The following is a 19,915-nucleotide window of genomic DNA, read 5'->3' on the forward strand; positions in this document are numbered from 1 at the left end:
GTAGGCAGGGAACTCCGACCCGTGTGCTGCTTGCTCCACAAGGTGTATCTCCGACACACATCTTCATATCGTCCACAAACCGTGGTGTGTGCTCAATAATTCATGCTGCCACCAGTACTCTTGCAAAGAGATCTCCATCCGACTATAGGTAGTCTCATACGCAATATTTTTCATATGGCGCCACAAAAACGTAGAGAAGAGTTAAATCTGACGCCCATAGTGGCTAAGGAGTTGGTTGAGATGTTGCCGGACACAAATTGCAAACTGTGCGCGTTCGCCTTCTTATTGAGAATCACAGTTGCTGATGAAGGGACAGTAACAAATCTTCTAGTCACAACCTCAGTTTTTGTGCATATCGTGAAGCATATTTGAAACAGCTCCAATCTACAGACTTACCTTAATGGCATTAATTTAATGACATGTAAGTAATAACATCGCTACACCGTATGTACATTATGCGGCGGGTTTCTTAAAATTCTAGTTTCGCCAGCACTGCGACCTCATGCACTAGCCGAGTAGTAGTGCAGACTAGCCGAGTAGTAGTGCAGACAGGATACCAGTTTCGACATTTGTGGACACTTTGTCACTGGGACAGTTAGCGTTGTATGTGCTGGCGCCGCGTGTTAGTCATACGGGAGTATTGGATGATATCACAGTGCCGTTACACTATTGCGTCGCGGATTGCGCGCGGCAGGGAATGTCCAACTATTGAGACTAGCTAATAGTTTCGAAAGGAAATTCCGTAGCGCGAAAATTTGGATGGCGGCTTGCACGGAAGACCGTAGATTGCAGCAGAAAAATGCCTGAAACAACCTAGTCGTGGGCGCCAGAAGTAACAATTTATTGTGGTTGTCAAATTGGAGGGCTTCACTGTTGTCGCGTATGTGCGTCGCCTTCATTCGCGCATCTTCGGCGTATTACTAAATTTTACGACGAACCATGGATGCAGTTCCTTGTGTCGAATAACACAATTGCAGACAATCGTTACAGTGTGTAATCTAACATCTCTGTTAATAGAAAACTGCGGTTTTCACGCAAGTATTCAAGAACACAGTAAGCACATTACGCAACGCGAACTCAACCGCGTCTCCACCACCCCTAATGATCACGTCATTGACAGAAAGAATAGTGAATTAAATTGATGAGGGCGTGCGGTAATGTAAAATATTGCCGTACATTTTGAAGTAGATTCTTTTCAAATGTTTGAGCTTCTGTTGACAATTTTACCATCTATTTCCTTCAACCAGAACATTTTACTTGGCCAGTATAAGAATGGTGTAGGTTTCGTATTTTCGTAACCAAGTGGAAATTTGACATGGGTTGATTACAAATCTATCAATTACAATTTGACCGTGTCTTAATTAGACACTGAAGTGCTTTATAATCGAAACTGGTAGCAAAATAAAGTGATTCATCATCGCATCTGTTTTAAACACGAATTTACTTTATTTAACAGATGTGGAAGAAGACTTGCAAAAGCACGTCGATGGAACTTGGGGGGGGGGGGGGGGTTTGAGAGCGCTGCAGACGTCATAACGCTACGGGCAGGTTGGTGCCTGCCGGCTTACATGCCTGCGATCTGCCCGGCAACTGTGTGCGCAAGTGGCGGCAGCAGCAGCAGCAGCTGACGACCAACAGGCACGTAAAAAAAGGAAAAAAAAAGCACATACACTGCGGTGGGGGGGGGGGCGGACCGCTGGCGACAGGCCAAAACACTGCTGCAGTCCTGCACCTCCTCTCGAGCACAGGGTAGACATAGGTACATATACTGACCGCGGGAAAAAATGCAGCACCTTCAAGGCTGTGGTCATTTTATTGACAAGAGATGAAAGATAGTGCTTCACTGTACGGAATAAAGGCCGACGACACGACGGTTATACGTACGACACTCCTGTTTACACACGAGCGATGCGAGCTGCAACAGCAGGCGGCGATAGCCTCGCGTTGTGGTCTTCCTAAAACGCCACTATTAACACGAATCTGCAAAGAGATATGCACTATAAACAGTACAGATATATTGGGTATATTAAGTGCGCAGCATTGTGTGACCTAAAATGCACCAAACGTTAACCGGTCAGCGACTACATTCGTTTATTGCAAAATTTCCAAAATATGGAGGTATAGCAGTAATCGTGAACAATGGCGCGAAAAAAAAGCAGTTAGAGTCGGTGACATCAGACTGTAAAAATAATGAAATGTATTTTTATACCTAATAGTCCCTGAAAATCGAATGACATTGCGTAGTGAATCCTAAAAGCAGTAAAGCTTTGGAAAACTAATTAGACGGTTGTAGCATTGATTTACCTAGATAACTTTTTTTTAATGAAATGACTGATTTACCTCTCCGTTTATCCTACGTTGTAGCTGGGTGGAGCAACCATCACTCCTTACTGCGCCGAACGATATGGCAGAAGTCGTATCAGTGTAGTATCGCTGTAGTCCTAGTGTGAAACATTTAAGCCACTTCTACAACGTTTCTACGTGCTTCACCAATGGGGGGGTTGCTTCTGCGTCTTATCTAGAGTCGCATCGCCTCGGTGAAAATCGCGTCCCCTACGGTTCGACACATCGAAGCGGTATCAACATCCGCAGCCTTACACTCTGGATCGTGTGCATTGAGCGATGTTTTGGGAGCCGCCCTTCTGTTGCTGTTTACCAGCTGTGATACCCGAACAGCTGGCAGGGACAGAAGTCTCGGTGGGGTGGGGTAGCTCGCGTGCATACCGAAGAAGAGTTCGTCGAACTTCTTTGTGAAGGGAGCGAGACACACCTGCCGGGCCATTCTGCGAGCAGCTGTCTGCCTCCGTTCACGTTGTGGGCGGCGTGCGAGGCCCGAGGAGTAGTTGCGAAAAGCGCCTGCTACGGAAGGGCCGGGGCGCAGCAGGTGCGCTTTCGTCACGGCAGCTGTACCGCGCGGGCCATTTCTCCGCGCCGAAAAAGAAGAAGCCTCGGTGACGTATCTGGCGAAGCGGAAGGAGCGGCCGCGAGTTGGCAGGTGGCGTCAAGCGCGACACGCTCAGCATCCGCCGCAGCTGCGCGTCCGGTCGGAAGCACGGATGTGCGTATGTTGCCTGCGCGAGACATGCGCAGCGAAATGGCGTCAGTGGCACTGGGCTGTGAGTAGACGGCGCCGTCGCCCGATAAAACTAAACGAGCCGACACTGCCAGAAATGACGTCCCTCTGCCGTCGGTTAACTTCCAGCTGTTAAACTTCGCGTCGTCTCATGCCGTAGAGTTTTCTGGGTCTGGGATACTGAATGGCGCACCCTCGGTGCACCAAATAAACTACGTATTATCAAGGAGACAACGAATGTGTGGTCATCCATGCGAGCCACTCGCAGGGTCTCCGTTGTCGGCTTCGCATCGACCATACTAGGCTGGCTCATGGTCACCACCTCCTTCGCGAGGACCCACCTCAGTGTCGCTGTGGTCCACGTCTTGTTGTACTGTCCAATTTCAGCCGCCACACTGCCCACGGTGTTAGGAGACAATGCCTCAACGGCTGATCAAGTAGTACGTTTTAATCGTGAGAGGGGGGCGGTTTTATCACGCAATCTGGCCTTCTCTCCCAGGTCTTCACACTCCCTCAGTTTTCTCTCTTCCTTATTCTTTCTTTGCGTGTTTGTTCGCCCTGGTGTTCGTCTTTTCTCTGTCTGTGTTTCTCTAGCCTTGTGTGTTGCAGCGAGGCCGGCTCATCCTTTTCATTCTTGCGATCATCCAGCCCAGGCCATCTGCTATATTGTTTTAACACCTACCGCTTGTTTTCCTTTTTAGTGCACGTTTTCCTCTTCTGTCTTGCTTCTTCCGTTTTCTCTTTCAGTGAGGTTACCAGTTAGTTTTCTGCCTTTTCTACTTTCCCAGACTGTCTTTGGGAAACGGTTTTACTCCGCGACCTGTTTGAATGTGGAAAAAGGGGCTGATGACTCTTACGTTCGGTCCCTTTCTCTCCAAACCAACCAACCAACCAAACTCATCGTCCTCTACGATTGTCGTACTGAAGTGGACTTACTCGATAAAGTAGGGTACGTTAGCATGTTCCTGCATATTCTAAACAGAACTACTGAACACGAGCAGTTACTAGCCTTATTTCTCGAAGACATGCCGACACTCCAATAAAAAGCTTTCAAGCAGATATTGCAACATACTGGGAACTTGCGCAAACGAAAGCAAGTGATGAATAAGAAGCTCGTTTTGTAAAGTGCTACAATCACACAGAGCTTAGTATACTACCTGACCATAAACAATAAATTGTAATGTTCTATATATGCCCGATTTCCTGTACTGTGCAACCTGTTTATTTGCTTTTTGTTTTCACTTTAAAGTGTTCTGTCACGCACTCATCGCCACAGTTTTGTGTCTATTCACTCGTCAGCCAGTATAAACGTAATTTCTCCGGGCAACGTTGGTGCGTCAGCAGATGTGGACAAAGAGGGTGCGTGTGTAGGGATTTGTGGCGATATGTTTAGTGCGCGGTGGCCGCGGTTTCCCTGGGCTGCGGTTTTTATCTGGAAATGTCGTGTCGGCCGCCGGCCGCGTCACTACTTCCTGCCTGTCCAGCTGCGCATCGTTGCCAGGAAGAGGAAACGAAATACTGGGGGAGTCCTCCTCCTTTGTCTGACTCTGGGGCACGCCGCTTTCTGGTTACGCGGAACACACCACAGCATACTCTTCCTGCAGCTAAAATTTACTAGAGCGCAGTTCTGCATCGACCGTACTACCCAATTTATGGCAGAGGGGTCTGACAGAGTAATGCGAGATATTACTGCAAAGCAGACGTGTCGCCTGTGTCGTAGTCAACTGTTGTTGTTGTTGTGGTGGTGGTGGTGGTGGTGGTGGTGGTGGTGGTCGTCGTCGTCGTCAGTTCTGAGACCGGTTTGATGCAGCTCTCCATGTTACTCTATCCTGTGCAAGCTTCATCTTCCAGTATCTCTCTAAGATTTTTACCCTCCACGCTGCCCTCCAATACTAAATTGGTGATCCCTTGATGCCTCAGAACATGTCCTACCAACCGATCCCTTCTTCTTGTCAAGTTGTGCCACAAACTCCTCTTCTCCCCAATTCTGTTCAATACCTCCTCATTAGTTATGTGATTTACCCATCTAATCTTCAGCATTCTTCTGTAGCACCACATTTCCAAAGCTTCTATTCTCTTCTTGTCTACACTATGTATCGTCCATGTTTCATTTCCATACATGGCTACACTCCATACAAATACTATCAGAAACAACTTCCTGACACTTAAATCTATGCTCGATGTTAACAAATTTCTGTTCTTCAGAAACGCTTTCTTTCCCATTCCGTCTACATATTATATCCTCTCTACTTCGACCATCATCAGTTATTTTTCTCCCCAAATAGCAAAACTCCTTTACTACTTTAAGTGTCTCATTTCCTAATCTAATTCCCTCAGCATCACCCGACTTAATTCGACTATATTCCATTATCCTCGTTTTGCTTTTGTTGATGTTCATCTTATATCCTCCTTTCAAGACACTATCCATTCAACCTCTCTTCAAAGTCCTCAGCTGTCTCTGACAAAATTACAATGTCATCGGCGAACCTCAAAGTTTTTATTTCTTCTCCATCGATTTTAATACCTACTTCGCACTTTTCTTTTGTTTCCTTCACTGCTTGCTCAATATACAGATTGAATAGCATCGGGGAGAGGCTACAACCCTGTCTCACTCCCTTCCCAACCACTGCTGCCCTTTCATGTCCCTCGACTCTTACAACTGCCATCTACTTTCTGTACAAATTGTAAATAGCCTTTCGCTCTCTGTATTTTACCCCTGCCACCTTTAGAATTTGAGAGAGTATTCCAGTCAACATTGTCAAAAGCTTTCTCTAAGTCTACAAATGCTAGAAAGGTAGGCTTCTCTTTCCTTAATCTAGCTTCTAAGATAAGTCGTAAGGTCAGTATTGCCTCACGTGTTCCAATATTTCTACGGGATCCAAACTGAGCTTCCCCGAGGTCGGCTTCTACCAGTTTTTCCACTCGTCTGTAAAGAATTCGCGTTAGTATTTTGCATCTGTGACTTATTAAAGTGATAGTTCGGTAATTTTCACATCTGTCAACACCTGCTTTCTTTGCGATTGGAATTATTATATTCTTCTTGAAGTGTGAGGGAATTTCGCCTGTCTCATACATCTTGCTCACCAGATGGTAGAGTTTTGTCAGGATTGGCTCTCCCAAGGCTATCAGTAGTTCTAATGGAATGTCGTCTACTCCCACAGTCTAGAGCCGAGCGACCGCTACGTTCGCAGGTTCGAACCCTGCCTCGGGCATGGATGTGTGTGATGTCCTTGGGTTAGTTAGGTTTAATTAGTTCTAAGTTCTAGGCGACTGATGACCTCAGAAGCTAAGTCGCATAGTGCTCAGAGCCATTTGAACCATTTGTCTACTCCCGGGGCCTTGTTTCGACTTAGGTCTTTCAGTGCTCTGTCGAACTCTTGACGCAGGATCGTATCTCCCATTTCATCTTCATCTCCGTCTGAGCTCTTGATATTCATCCAAAACAGAGTAGTGCGAGATATTTCTGGAAAGCAGACGTGTCGCCGGTGTCGTAGTCAAATAGGTAAAGAAAATCTGTTTCCATGTTCAGCGATTGAATCCGTGACTTTGCCATAAAAATAGACTTGTGCACTGGTAAACAAGAAATACGAAAATTTTCACCCTCTAGCGGTTTGTTGCCAGGATAGCTCAGTCTGTTGAGTATTTGCCCACGGGAGGCGTAGGTTGTGTGTTTGTGCCCCCAGCCAGGATGTTTTGTACAATAAAAGCTGTACCAGACAGTATCATATCCGTCACATTCTGTACATCTCACTTCTTTGGGAAACGTTGCTATCATCATTTGCATCTATCCTCGTCTCTTCAACTGGTAATTTCCTCGCGTCTAGATTATGAAGTACTAGGAACACTTGGAGTATGCCTTGTATGGTACGCTGCTACACGGGCTGGTGTCTCGAGAAATATACGGGTAATGCAAATTTGAAATCCACCATCCGGTGCCTACCAGCCTACACGACAGCGTTTTTCGCTCTGCCTTCCTGCAGCAACAAAGTCTTAAGTGTTACTGATGGACAGTTAGGAATTATTTCGAAGTGAGGCCGGCCGCGGTGGTCTAGCGGTTCTGGCGCTGCAGTCCGGAACCGCGGGACTGCTACGGTCGCAGGTTCGAATCCTGCCTCGGGCATGGGTGTGTGTGATGTCCTTAGGTTAGTTAGGTTTAAGTAGTTCTAAGTTCTGGGGGACTTATGACCTAAGATGTTGAGTCCCATAGTGTTCAGAGCCATTTGAACCATTATTTCGAAGTGACAAATAATTATTGAGGGCATAGTTTATAGTGCCAGGTGTGTACTGTGTAACTACCGAGGTAGGGAAGCAGTCCCACCATCCAGGAAAATTCTCGCCCCGGTGCCTCCGAATTTCTCGCGCTTGGCTGCGCGCTGCTTGGCACAGTGCGAGAGAGAAGGGAAGGATATAATCAAAGTTCACCGCGAAGCCGCCCAGGAGGCAGCACCGTGCAGGCCTCGGAACGCGCCAGTAGGAATTCTTTAAATTGCCAAAAGGGGATCAGTGATATGTTTAATATATTAATAGCAAAGTCTGTCAGTTGCGCATTGTGCGTGGGATTGCAAATGAAGCAGAACGCGACGTTTAATGCGGTCGAGAATAGTCATATGTGAAAGTAGCGTCGGCCGTACATACCGAAAGGACCGTTACGGTTCGTGATTAACGGTGGAAGCACCCTCAGGCGGTTCGTGGACAGTATCGTACACTGTACGGTATTGCTAAAATAAAACCGACCGACCTTAACGCATACACAGTAGAGCGGTGATTTGAAAACTATGTATGGAGAATTCCGAGACCAGAAAACAGCAGAGAAAATGCAGTTCATACTATGCCTTGCAGATACGCAAAGTAGCTCAGTGACGGGGTGAGATTGGTTTTGCGTCCACAGTTTCCCTCCCTTTTATTTTGACCAACCTGCATATATGCAACTTCTCGATACAGAGGGTCCACGCTTGCTGTAGCAACTGTCTAGTAAGTGACCAACACAATGACGCGTTACGTATTGACCACAAAATAGAGGTGAGACCCCACTATTATTAACATTACAGTACAGGTGATTAGTCACTGGAAACTGCCACAGTTGTTGAAAAAGATGGGTGAATGCATACCTAGCGATATGAAGTGAATGAACAACAAAAAAACTGTTTGTGTAAAACAGATAATTTCAGCCGTGAACAAAGAAAATTTCACAACCGCGGTCCTAACTAAAATCGAAAGCAGTTTTTTGACACGGTTGGAGACGCTATCTATATTACTAAAAGACTATTACGGGGCACGGTCAACCATTCCCAGCTGCAGGTTGCGTAACCAAGGGCTTCCAGAAGCAACAAAAATTTTATTCTGAGCATTTCATATAATTGACTGAATTTAAAATATTAAAATGCTGTCTTATTATTTTTTTATTAAGATCTATTATGTCACAGTAAATGTATCAACGCAATAAGTACTACACTTACAAACAGTGTACTCAGCGCACAGATTACTCAGACTGTAACCATCCAGCGTTGGAGAGTGAGAGCACAACTAACTTTACACACAATTTCAAAATATTTGCGAAACTACTACTCGCTGACACCCATCCACTCCACATATATAATCAGAGGAAAAAAGTTCATCGCACACATTCGATGTTCGTGCAGTTAAAGTGCAGCAGTAGGTACCGTGTCTCAATTTACTACTTCCTTACTGCAAACCCAATCACGACACACTTCGCAGTCAGTACTCACATATACCACTGAATGTACGTGCTGAGTTATATCATCTACAGCACACAGTTCAGCAGCAGATATGACGTTCATAAACATTGAGATACGTGAAAAACAAGCTTTTGCTTAAAACTGCGCAAACTACCCGGAATATATTCACCCAGGGTTTCATAATAAGAGCACTTGTCACTTCCAACAAACAAGTACAGGGTATATCAAAAAGAATGATCTGATTAAAAAATCACAACTATTATTTTATTTGATGTATGTGCGTGAACTGTCGGCAAGAACAAACTCTAGTTTCACATGGTTCCCGCTAGGTAGCAGCCGTGTGCGCCCACTTCAGTGTGACCAATGTGCTTCCAGTGGAATTCGAAAACTCCGCTATCTAGCACTAAGAACGCATCTACAGTTGTTGAGTTCTAGTAAAAATGGTGTCTGGACAACAGAAAGCGACTTCATTTACCAACAGGATGGGGCACTGCCACATTGGCATCAGGAAGTGCGTGAATTTTTAAATCAAAGGATTACTGAACGATGGATCGATCGCACCTTACATTACTGGCCTCAAAGATCACCGGACCTGACATTGTATTTCTTGCGGGGGTTTATCAAAGGGTCTGTTAATGTGCCTCTGTTCTAGGCGCTTCAGTCCGGAGCCGCGCTGCTGGTACGGTCGCAGGTTCAAATCCTGCCTCGGGCATGGATGTGTATGATGTTCTTAGGTTAAGTCTAGGGAACTTGATAACCTCAGATGTTAAGTCCCATAGTGCTTAGAGCCATTTGAACCATTTTTTGCCTCCGTTACCATCAATAATGAATGAACAGAGACATCGTATGACAGCAGCCGTGGAAGCTGTAACTCAAGGCGTGCCCCGCTTCAGTGTGGGAACAGTTTGAATAGTTTGAATACCGCATTGACACGTGCCGTGCATTTCAGAGCGGGCGGGGGTTGGGGGGAAGGGGGGGGGCGTATTGAACACCTTTTAACAGGTGAAAGTATTTGGGTTTCCCGTTCGTCAAAAAACAATGAATTCTGTATATGTTTGTTAGTTTCAGAAATATACACGTGCCAAATCGGATGATTCTTTTGATACACGCTGTTTAATTTCAAGCTTTTTCTGTTGTTTTTTATGCGTACACATCCAAAGTCAAATATTTAACACATTAGCTCATTTGTAATAGACGTTGAAAGCAATGTTATGCATGGGAGTTGGAATCTTAAAGGAATTGGGGGAGGGAGGGGTTAATGGTAGAGATCTGTAGCATATGTGATTCCAGATTTTTGCGTCATTCCTCTAGCTGTTCAGAGCGATTTTCTACGGTCACGGGCGAGTGGTTAGCCGTGGCGGCTACGTGCACACCCTATTTGTCGCGACCAGGTCGAAACCTCGGACGTCGGATGGCGACTGATTTAAATGAAAGCGTGATGTGTCTCGGGTGTTGCTCGCGGCTCTAGGCAGAGCTGTGCGTGGGATGTAGCTGGTGGAAAGCGGCTGGTCGTGGTCGCTGTAGAAAGTGCGGAGGCGTTGCGGCCGACGGTGGCAGTGAAAGCTCACGAGGGAGCGACGCGACCTTGCTGCTGCCGCAGCAGAGGACCGGTCCCGAGCGGTGGCTCTCGGACACCGGTGGTTTCTGCGAATGCCAGTTTCGGTTAAATGGCTATTTTTGAGATTTGTCAGATTTTAAAATCACATTTTAATTACCATCCCTCCGCACTCCAACATTAAAATGTTCCTTTTTGTGATCGCCGGCCGGAGTGGCCGTGCGGTTCTAGGCGCTACAGTCTGGAACCGAGCGACCGCTACGGTCGCAGGTTCGAATCCTGCCTCGGGCGTGGATGTGTGTGATGTCCTTGGGTTAGTTAGGTTTAATTAGTTCTAAGTTCTAGGGGACTAATGACCTCAGAAGTTAAGTCGCATAGTGCTCAGAGCCATTTGAACCTCTTTGTGATCAACGTAGGGATTAGGGAAGAGTAACAACTAACAGACACTGCAACGGAAGTGATACGTCCACGCCTGTGAAGTGTGCGAGCTCAGTATTTGTACAGTATGTCATCGGAGTCGTCATGCGATGAGAAAGGAATGATAAATGCAATTATCCTGCGAACGTACAATGAAAATTGCTTTCTGCCCTTGTCAGAGTCGTCCGATATGTCAGTTTTCTACCACGTAGTTATTGATAAAAACTTGATTGTCTCTCTTAAGGTTGACTATATGAAAGAGTGGAAAGTACGGGTATTCCAGTTAAGTGGACAGGATACACACAGCTTACGTGTGTATTCTAATATAACACAGTACTGTCAAACATTTGGTTAAAGTTACGTAGTGGACCCCTCTGCATTTCTCGTAGTTGATGTACGATGTTTCTTTACAATACGCATCAAAATACTTTCGAAGACTTGTACACTATCCAGTATAAATTTTTTGAATTGACCGTTCAGTTGTTTTTGTGGTGAAAAACGCGTTTGCTTGTGTTCAGATATACCTGGAACGTTAAACAGTAGACTATTCTACAGTGTGATCTGTTACCGGTACCTTTATTTAGCAAGCACAATCGTTGGTGTCGCCAACTCTCAACCAGATAATCACTTTTCAGTTAAACCTGGTCTGTCAACAACCAAGCTACTCGAGGGGGAGGGGGGGGGGGGGTCCAGTATCACACGCAGCTCTGTTGCCTTGTAAAACACAAAGTGTAAAATTATCAGAGAAAATTAACGTTTTGGCTCGTTTCTTCGATCATAATACAGTTTTACATTGATAGCGTGAGACACGAGGTTCTGAGAACGAAGTACGAACGTCGGTCAACCGATTGCACACAACATTTAATGTTATAATGTTGCCTTAGCATTGTAACAGTGTGTACTCGATAGCATGACACAAGGTTCTCAAGAGTGCGAATTTCGGTCGACAGATTGGCACACCGCGTTAAAAGCTACTTCATTGCAATTTGACTTGTAGTTCTGACTGAAACCACAGCCGGATTCTGAAAATAATTGCGTAAACTGCGACTTATCAATCACTTCTGATTTGCGGAATTCGTGGTTTCTTGCCCACATAGGAACCGATGACCTCAGCAGTTTGGTCCCATGAGACCTTACCACAGACATTTACCCGCATCTAGTTGCCACATAGTGGCACTTAATTGCTTCCATAGTAAGGGTTGCAGATAAATTATCGAAACATTTTAAGGTGGAACATCATTTTTACCTTCTATGTAAATAGAAACGTAGTAATAAATAGGGCTGTTGCTTGTAGTGTGTATTACAGGATAACGAGCAGGAGCAGTCCACGAAACGGTTCAGTTACTGTGTGAAACGCGTTGTTACGCAGTTTGTGTCCGACTCTGGTCGACTGTCGTTTCCGATTTCCTCCAGTACGTCATCCACAGCGGACTCAGGGTGACGGAAATGCTTCATTGCTCGCATGTACAGTATTCATTTTACTTTCTAAAATACTTTGCATCTCTCCACTCAGTGCCTCATGAAATAATTTTCCACAAACAGTATTGATACCACAAAAGTGAGCAGTATTGGTATTTACCCACAGTTATCTTGTAGGTATCTCTTGTAATTGAGCATAACTGTACCGTCACTCTGTATGTATACGTTATTCATACGTACGACATTAAAAGAAAAATTGAACTTTATTATCGATCATTAAATCTGCCAGGAAGGCGCTCAGTGTGCATCAACAAATAACCGTCATGTGACCAATAACATTGTAATAAAGTTGCAGGTAGGAACGCAAGTTCGGAATCCAAAATAATTTATCTGGACAACTCCTCCCGTAGACCTATACCACAGACGAATTTCTTTGTAAACGCAGGTAACGTATAGAAGTTCCGAATACATTAGTCACTCGCCATGTTTTCTTTCCCGGATGCAGTTCGTGCCCGGTTCGCGCCGAGTATTTGTAAGCCTCCAACTTCTTACTGCCAGGTACATTTCGTTAGCCCGTGAATTCAAACGCCGTGCCCGAGCAATAGCAGGCGGGAATGACTCATTTGGGAACTGTAAGACTCGGACATAAATTAGCTCGACGACCGACCTACCTCCCTACCTAAGAGTACAATGTGTTAAGTTCGATTTTAAGATTAATTTGTGACCTGAGCTGAACGGCGAGATCAATTCTGTTTAACAGCAACTCTTAACAACGGACATCCAAGTTTACATTGACAATTATTGAGAGCATATGTTACTATGTAATAGTGCAATGATCATGTAGCGTAAAAGAAGTAAACAGTAATTTCTTAAGAGAAGAGCAAGAGAAGCGAAGTGTGATTTGTGTCGACAGTCATACTTGGAGGAAGATCCACAAAAAAATTGAAAAACGCCTGTTGATTTAATAAAAGGGGGTAACTGTACGATCTGCTTTCGGTTTTTAGCAGTGGAGTTTTGCGATGCAGTAATACAAACTGCAGTACCGCTCTTGTTTTTGCATCGTCAGTTACCGATAGGCGGGAATACCGAAATGTATTAAAACCTCCACATTTCTCAGAAGATGGATTCCGTAAGACAATGTTAGAGACGAACAGTGGTTGCCCGCAACGCTTCACCCAAGTGCTGGCTGGCTCGGCGGTAATGGTGAACAGGAGGCCCAGCCTTGTACGGCGGCCGGCGGAACAGGTTAGTCCGGGCAGCGCCGGCACAGCAAGCAAAACAACTGGCGGCCGTGGGCGGGGAACGAACCCGGGACCAGCAGGCCACGTGGCCTCAACCACTTCGTAGGGGCAGCGTAAAAGGAATTTAATTTTCCATCTGAATCGAATACTACAAATGACATCAAACTTGAGCAATATTTACACTAGCGACCTCTCAATTCACGACATATGGTAAATGTATCCTGCAGCGTCCGTGGCGTTTACTCACGTTAAGAGTCTCAACATACATTTATTTGCACGACAAAATATGTACAAATACAAAGAGAGATATGTAGTGGGCAGTAAATGGCGTCTTCTTAATTTTGTTCTTTGTATCTCTTCTGCAAATGCCAAATGTCAAAGAAATAATCTTGGATATCTCGATATTCGGCAGTGAAAATCTTCTACCTCCACCTGCCTGTGAAAATCTACTTTTAATAGCCAGTAACTCCATAGTCAAAGGTATTTGAAAATGTGTGGATTTCTCTGTTCTGTCAATAACTAGAGTCTGCATCTACCACATCTACATCCATGCTCCGCAAGCCACCTGACGGTGGGTGGCGGAGGGTACCTTGAGTACCTCTATCGGTTCTCCCTTCAATTCCAGTCTCGTATTGTTCGTGGAAAGAAGGATTGCCGGTATGCTTCTGTGTGTGCTCTAATCTGATTTTATCCTCATGGTCTCTTCGCGAGATATACTCAGGAGGGAGCAATATACTGCTTGACTCCTCGGTGAAGAGTCGTCCTGTACAGTTGCAAAATGTGAAAGGAAGGCAAAAAAAAAAATTCAGGCGACACAAAAGCACATCAGTGTAACATGAGAGCGTCAAAAATTGATTAACATTAGATGTTAGCAAATGACACCACAGTACCTCTGTTTCTACACGTGAAGTATACAGAGTATGTTAGAACGTGCACTTAGTTCAAATAATTGGTTATTGACCTCTTAACTGTACTATGTGACGTCTGGCTGATATCCTTATAGGCACTTTACTCATGGTCGCCATGAGTATCTATTTTGACTAGAAAGATGCTTACGTAAAACAGACATAAGAGGAACCGCTTAAAGTAAATTATACTGCTGTTAAATTTTGATTTTAGGGAACGACTATCAGGTCATTATTTTAATAATTATGTACTATACGCACTTCAAGAACGCTGAGAATTGTCAGGCAGTTACACCTTTCACAGGCAGCAACATTCTACAGCCAGAAAATGTTGTGTGTACTGAGAACTACGTGACAATTCTTTGTCACCATCCCTGTTTGACGAGCTGACTCTAAAGCCTAATTATGCCCCATGCTGTTATCTTTTCGTCCTTTTAATTAACACCAAATGCAAAAAGCCTTCGTGGTTAAAGGATTCAAAGATTCAGAATAAGCTTAAACACTGTTGCTCAAGTTGTTTCTACTGCGCAGTTATGAAAGATATCCAGGTGAAAATGTTAAAATTGTTACAGATTGCCTGATAATTGTGAAGCAGCGAACAGTAGGGTGAAAATGACTAAAGAGTTGAAAGGTAGAGAAATACCTTGTATAGTGTTCATTCAGTTACAACAATCACAAGTTACTGGTTCAGCTGTTGGTTGCAGCCACCAGCAGGTGAACATGGGCAGATGCTGTAATGGATTGCTGAAAAATAATAGTGAATGAAAATTTAATGATTGTTGCATTATAATTTTATCATTGCAGTCAAGAAACCTCCATTTTATGACTGTTACGCTATATAGTACAAAAGGGTTAAACTGTCACTAATTCGAAGATGGAACGCCACAGCACTTTCCTAGGCATGGCCCTAATATAGATGGTATGTTGTTCCCTTCCAGTGACCTGCGAACTGACTTACCTGGCCAGTTACAGACGACCAACAGTGTCATGTGAACTAAAATGCAATCAGCAGTTTTTCACATTAACAAACACACTGAGGTGAAGGAAGTGATAAATGTGATGTACTGACCAGGGATTGGAGCAAAAAAATTAATGGATCTGTAGTGTGGCACTGATAGATAAATGAAGGAAACAATGCATTCGAGAAATAGCGTAGCATAAACATTCTTAAACAGCAATCCCTACATTATAGGTTTGATACTAACGTTTACCCAACAGAAGAAATTGGGCCATTGTTGGCTCACACAGTTACTAGTTACACAGTAGCATCATCCATCAGTATTTGAAAGTGACTTTGAACTAGCCTTACTACATGATACTTGTTTTAACAACAGTTTCACACAGTGTGCTGAAGTATTTGCGTTTGTATTTTTGCAGAGCCACGGGATGAGCAGCGGAAGTTCAGCCGCGTCTAGTGCAGCGAGCACCACGAGCTCCGGCAGCAGCAGCAAGGCTGGCGGGTCATCCCCGCCTCCGTCTTCAGCGTCCAGCTCTTCTGGTGGCAGCACATGCAGCAGCCCTACCAACTTGGGCTGCCCTGTGGTGCTGTGTGGCAAGGGAGGCGTCTTCCGCCGCAGCTCCAACCCTCTGAGTGGGGACTCGCACGGGCCAGTGAGTGGTGCCCAAACACCGCAGCCCCAACCACACCGCAAGCTGGATCGTAGCCAGTCAGAGCCTGCATCTGCCGCCTCTGCCTCTGCAGCCGTCAATACTTCTCGCTACAAGACAGAGCTCTGCCGCCCCTTCGAGGAAAATGGCTCCTGCAAATACGGGGACAAGTGCCAGTTCGCGCACGGTGCCCGCGAGCTGCGCTCACTTGCTAGACACCCCAAGTACAAGACGGAGCTCTGTCGCACTTTCCATACGATTGGTTTCTGCCCGTATGGGCCACGCTGTCACTTCATACATAATGCTGACGAGGCACGCCCCAAGTCCATAGCTTCTCCTCCACAGTCACCTCTGCTCGTTTCTCCAGTGTCACCTGTCACTCCAGTGGCTCCGGGTAGCCCACTAGCACCAGGTAGTCCTCTAGCTCCTGGAAGCCCACTAGCTCCTGGCAGCCCACTGGCCCCCGGAAGCCCCCTGGTTGCTGCATTGGGCGTCGCCTCTGCATCGTCCACCTCTACTTCACCCCCACCAGGCAGCAAGCCGTCCTCACCACCAGCTGCCACCTCTCCTGCCGTGCCGCAGTCCCCGACCGATGCTTTCACTTTCAACATGGTATTCACGCAGCCACCATCCACTGCGGCGCCTTCGCTGCAGACTCTTCCGGCGTGCTTCCGTCCATCCCCGGAGACGCGCCTGCCAGTCTTCAGAAGGGTTGCTGCCATGTCAGAGCTTCTGGCTGGTGGGCAATAAAGGGGAGGGGCACAGAGGGAGAGGACGACATTATCTGAATCCTAAAGAACCATCCCAGAAATACAGAGGTTGGATAAGTTTCGTTTGAGGGAGAATGTGGAATTATCCTTTCCCTCTGCCACTAAGATCGGTAACACTCTCACATTACTTCCCTTTCTTTTGACATGCTTAATGGCAGAAATTAGATGCCTTTTACCATTTGCTGTGATGATTCTTGGGCATTTAAATAAGTTTTTTTTTATTTATCTTGAGGTTCATTAAATGTAAATAAGTGTACTTTGTTTACCGTGCACATGATGTATACTCAATTCAGTGGTTTGTTTCTCCAGTTGTTTTGTTTTGCTATTGAAGTAGTAAACGGGTCATGAAGTGTAATTTAATGTACCAGTCTCATGAAACTTAACAACTGTGCCAGATTGAAAATGGTTGTTGAGTTTCTTGAAACTAGTACATCAAATTTTCAAAGTTTGGCAAGTAACAATGTCTTCCATGCACATTTCTTGAACATTCCACATTCTCTCTCATATATGTGCAGTTGTTTCAGACACTCAGCAGCAATGAAACAAATAATTCCCTATAGGCAGCAATAAACACCAATTATTTTTAAGATCTAAGTGCCTTTTTGACTAATACTGTACCAGTTTAATATGATTAAGATTCTCTTTTGAGATCCAGGTCTGAAATCCCTGGGAATAAAATTCAAGCACTTGACGCTATACATGCATTCTTGTACAGTAAAATATTTTTGTGTGTTTATATATAAATATATATATAAACATGTGTATATTTCATTGCATGGAAAAACAGTTACAATAAATTAGCCAGTGTAGAAGTAAGAGAGGCAATAGCCAAGGCATATACTATATTTCTGGTGTGATAATTAAGCCATAAGAGGAAGAAAAATATTTAGTAGTAGACTTATTTTTATATTGATGTTTCAGCTGCAACTAACCTTCATATCAAAGAAATTTGGCAGTGTGCATATCATAAATGCCTGCAATAATTTTCATGAATGTGTATATCTGCACATAAGTGCTTGAATCAGAAGCACACAAAATTTTCCAAATTTCTCAGTGTATCAGATTTTTTACACACTATTGAACTATAGACTGATAGATTGTAATTATCCGGTATTATAGTGTCTCTAGCATGGATGAGGACCAAACGTTGCTGAAATCTGGTTAGTTTTCAAATGAGAAATCAGCAACATTCCAAACAGGAAACTTCTGTACATTCATTTTATTTATGGTTACAGTATTGCTTTGAGTTTTAATTTTTGTTTTCCTCTCCTTGAACAGACTGATAATAAGATTCAGTTGTACAAAACTTTGTATACCACATTGTACATAAACCTGCTGTCTTTCTGATACCGTACTAAATTGGAGGAGAATGTTTTATTATAAATATAATATATTATGTATACATATATATGTGAAAGTGGGGTGCCACATTATTTAATTTATACACATTAAATTATATTTTGATGCTGTTACATGATGCATAACATTATTTTCTTTCTCTTTCTATGATGCTTTGGACTTTCATTATTTATAGTAATCTTATTCTTGATATGAGTATCTAAAAATTCTGGTTAACAAAATGCTGTTAGAAGTGACGCTGTTGTGGCACTAGTTTTGGAAGTGATTATGCTACTGAACTGATTAATGATAATGTGCCTTGTGGAAAGAAATTATATTGTGTGTTCATCTGTTATGGTATTTGGAAGGTATAGAATTGACTGGCAAGACTTTATTTAATTAAAAAAAATTTGCCTCAAAATTTTTGTTCTGCTTCTAACATTTGAGGGAGGTCCAAACAGCAATATTGACAAATTTCTCCTTTTCATGTTTTGAAAAGCTCATTTAAATATTTGTGTGAAGTCATTTGGGTTCTTGTATTGTTTTATTTATTTTATGTACAGACAACATTTTCATTCCATTTTTAAAATATCTGAGCATTATTTAAACATATTTATTTCATAATGACATCATGAACTTTGTTTTTTAATTATATTGATTCAAATGTAAGTTTCTTATTTATTAATGATAAAGTGGATAGTTTTGCATGCAAAATGATGTGAAAGGCTGAAGAAATAAATCTGTACAAATTTAAATGTACTGAATTCTATTTATTTATTATCTTTAAAGGGAGTGAATTTCGAATATGTTGCTTGCAGAATGTTAGTATGTTACTATTCTTCAATTCAGTTTGGGAATGCGTTAATGCAGTCATTTAACTTTCAGTGATGCTGTTGTAGCAACAACACACTCCTTTCCACAAAATGAAAACTTAGTTTTTTATAATTTTTTAAGTAATGGGATGGGGGGTATTTTTTGTTCTTGTGTTTACACAATGTTATATTTATGTGACTTATTTATATGAATAAAATATATTTATCAGATTATTATCTCATTAAAATATTTAATTAAAAAGCTGAACCTGTGAAACCACAATTGTATTTATGTTTGCTTGGCACTATATTACAATTTTGCATTGGGAAAGTTTTTTTTTTTGTTTCGTTTTTGTGGCTCATTTAAGGAGTTTGGATGTCATCAGATTGTGTGTTACTTAGTCTGACATAATTGTATATTGTGTATTATTGTATCTGCAATATACAACTCATGTAAAATGTCATTATTTATAGACGTTTAATATGTGCACAAGCTCAGTGTGTATGCAATGAATGAAATATTTATAAAGTGGATGAATATAATTTTATAGCATTTTGATTAAATTATTGTTTTTATTTAACAATTTCCTTTCCTCTTGGACACCACACTCTTTATCCTAATGAAGTACCTAAACCTGCATTGTGCACACATAATTGCAGAAGTGAGTAAAAAATAAAAAACAAAGAAAGAAAAGAAAACTGCCATGATAAAATAACACACCATGCAGCTAGACATGAAATCCATCTGTGGTACGAATTGCTGTTGACTGTTACTATGAACACACACACTTTATTTTATTGGTGCACTGATGTTTGGAGATTGCAAAGTACTGAATCAATGAGAGTGCAAGTATTTGTGGTATGGTATGGCAAATGTAAGGCTTCTCACAAAAACGCAAATTGAAAGAGTAGTTGAGAAAAGCTAACATTCATGTGAGAATTGGTGAACCTGATGATAGTCTCCCCATTCCAATAAACTGCTCTTTTCCTTTAAGTATCATAGTGGGAAATTGGAATAACTTCATGTGCCACTCAGGCCTGACAATTTAGATACAGACCTAATTGCACTGGTTTAATTGAA

General features: G+C 43.2%; 1 protein-coding gene across 2 annotated transcripts in view; it reads left to right on the forward strand.

Moving 5' to 3' along the window:
- Positions 1–19,398, forward strand: part of LOC126106831 (mRNA decay activator protein ZFP36L1) — a 187,617-nt gene extending 168,219 nt beyond the window's left edge. For both annotated transcript variants that reach the window (XM_049913228.1, XM_049913227.1), the window contains exon 2: positions 15,684–19,398. In XM_049913228.1, the coding sequence (XP_049769185.1) occupies positions 15,684–16,664 (981 nt within the window). In that variant the 3' untranslated portion in view covers positions 16,665–19,398. The remainder of the gene's footprint in view (positions 1–15,683) is intronic.
- Positions 19,399–19,915: the final 517 nt, after the last annotated feature.

The sequence above is a fragment of the Schistocerca cancellata genome, chromosome 10 (assembly GCF_023864275.1).
Source record: "Schistocerca cancellata isolate TAMUIC-IGC-003103 chromosome 10, iqSchCanc2.1, whole genome shotgun sequence".
NCBI classification, from domain to species: Eukaryota; Metazoa; Arthropoda; class Insecta; order Orthoptera; family Acrididae; genus Schistocerca; species Schistocerca cancellata.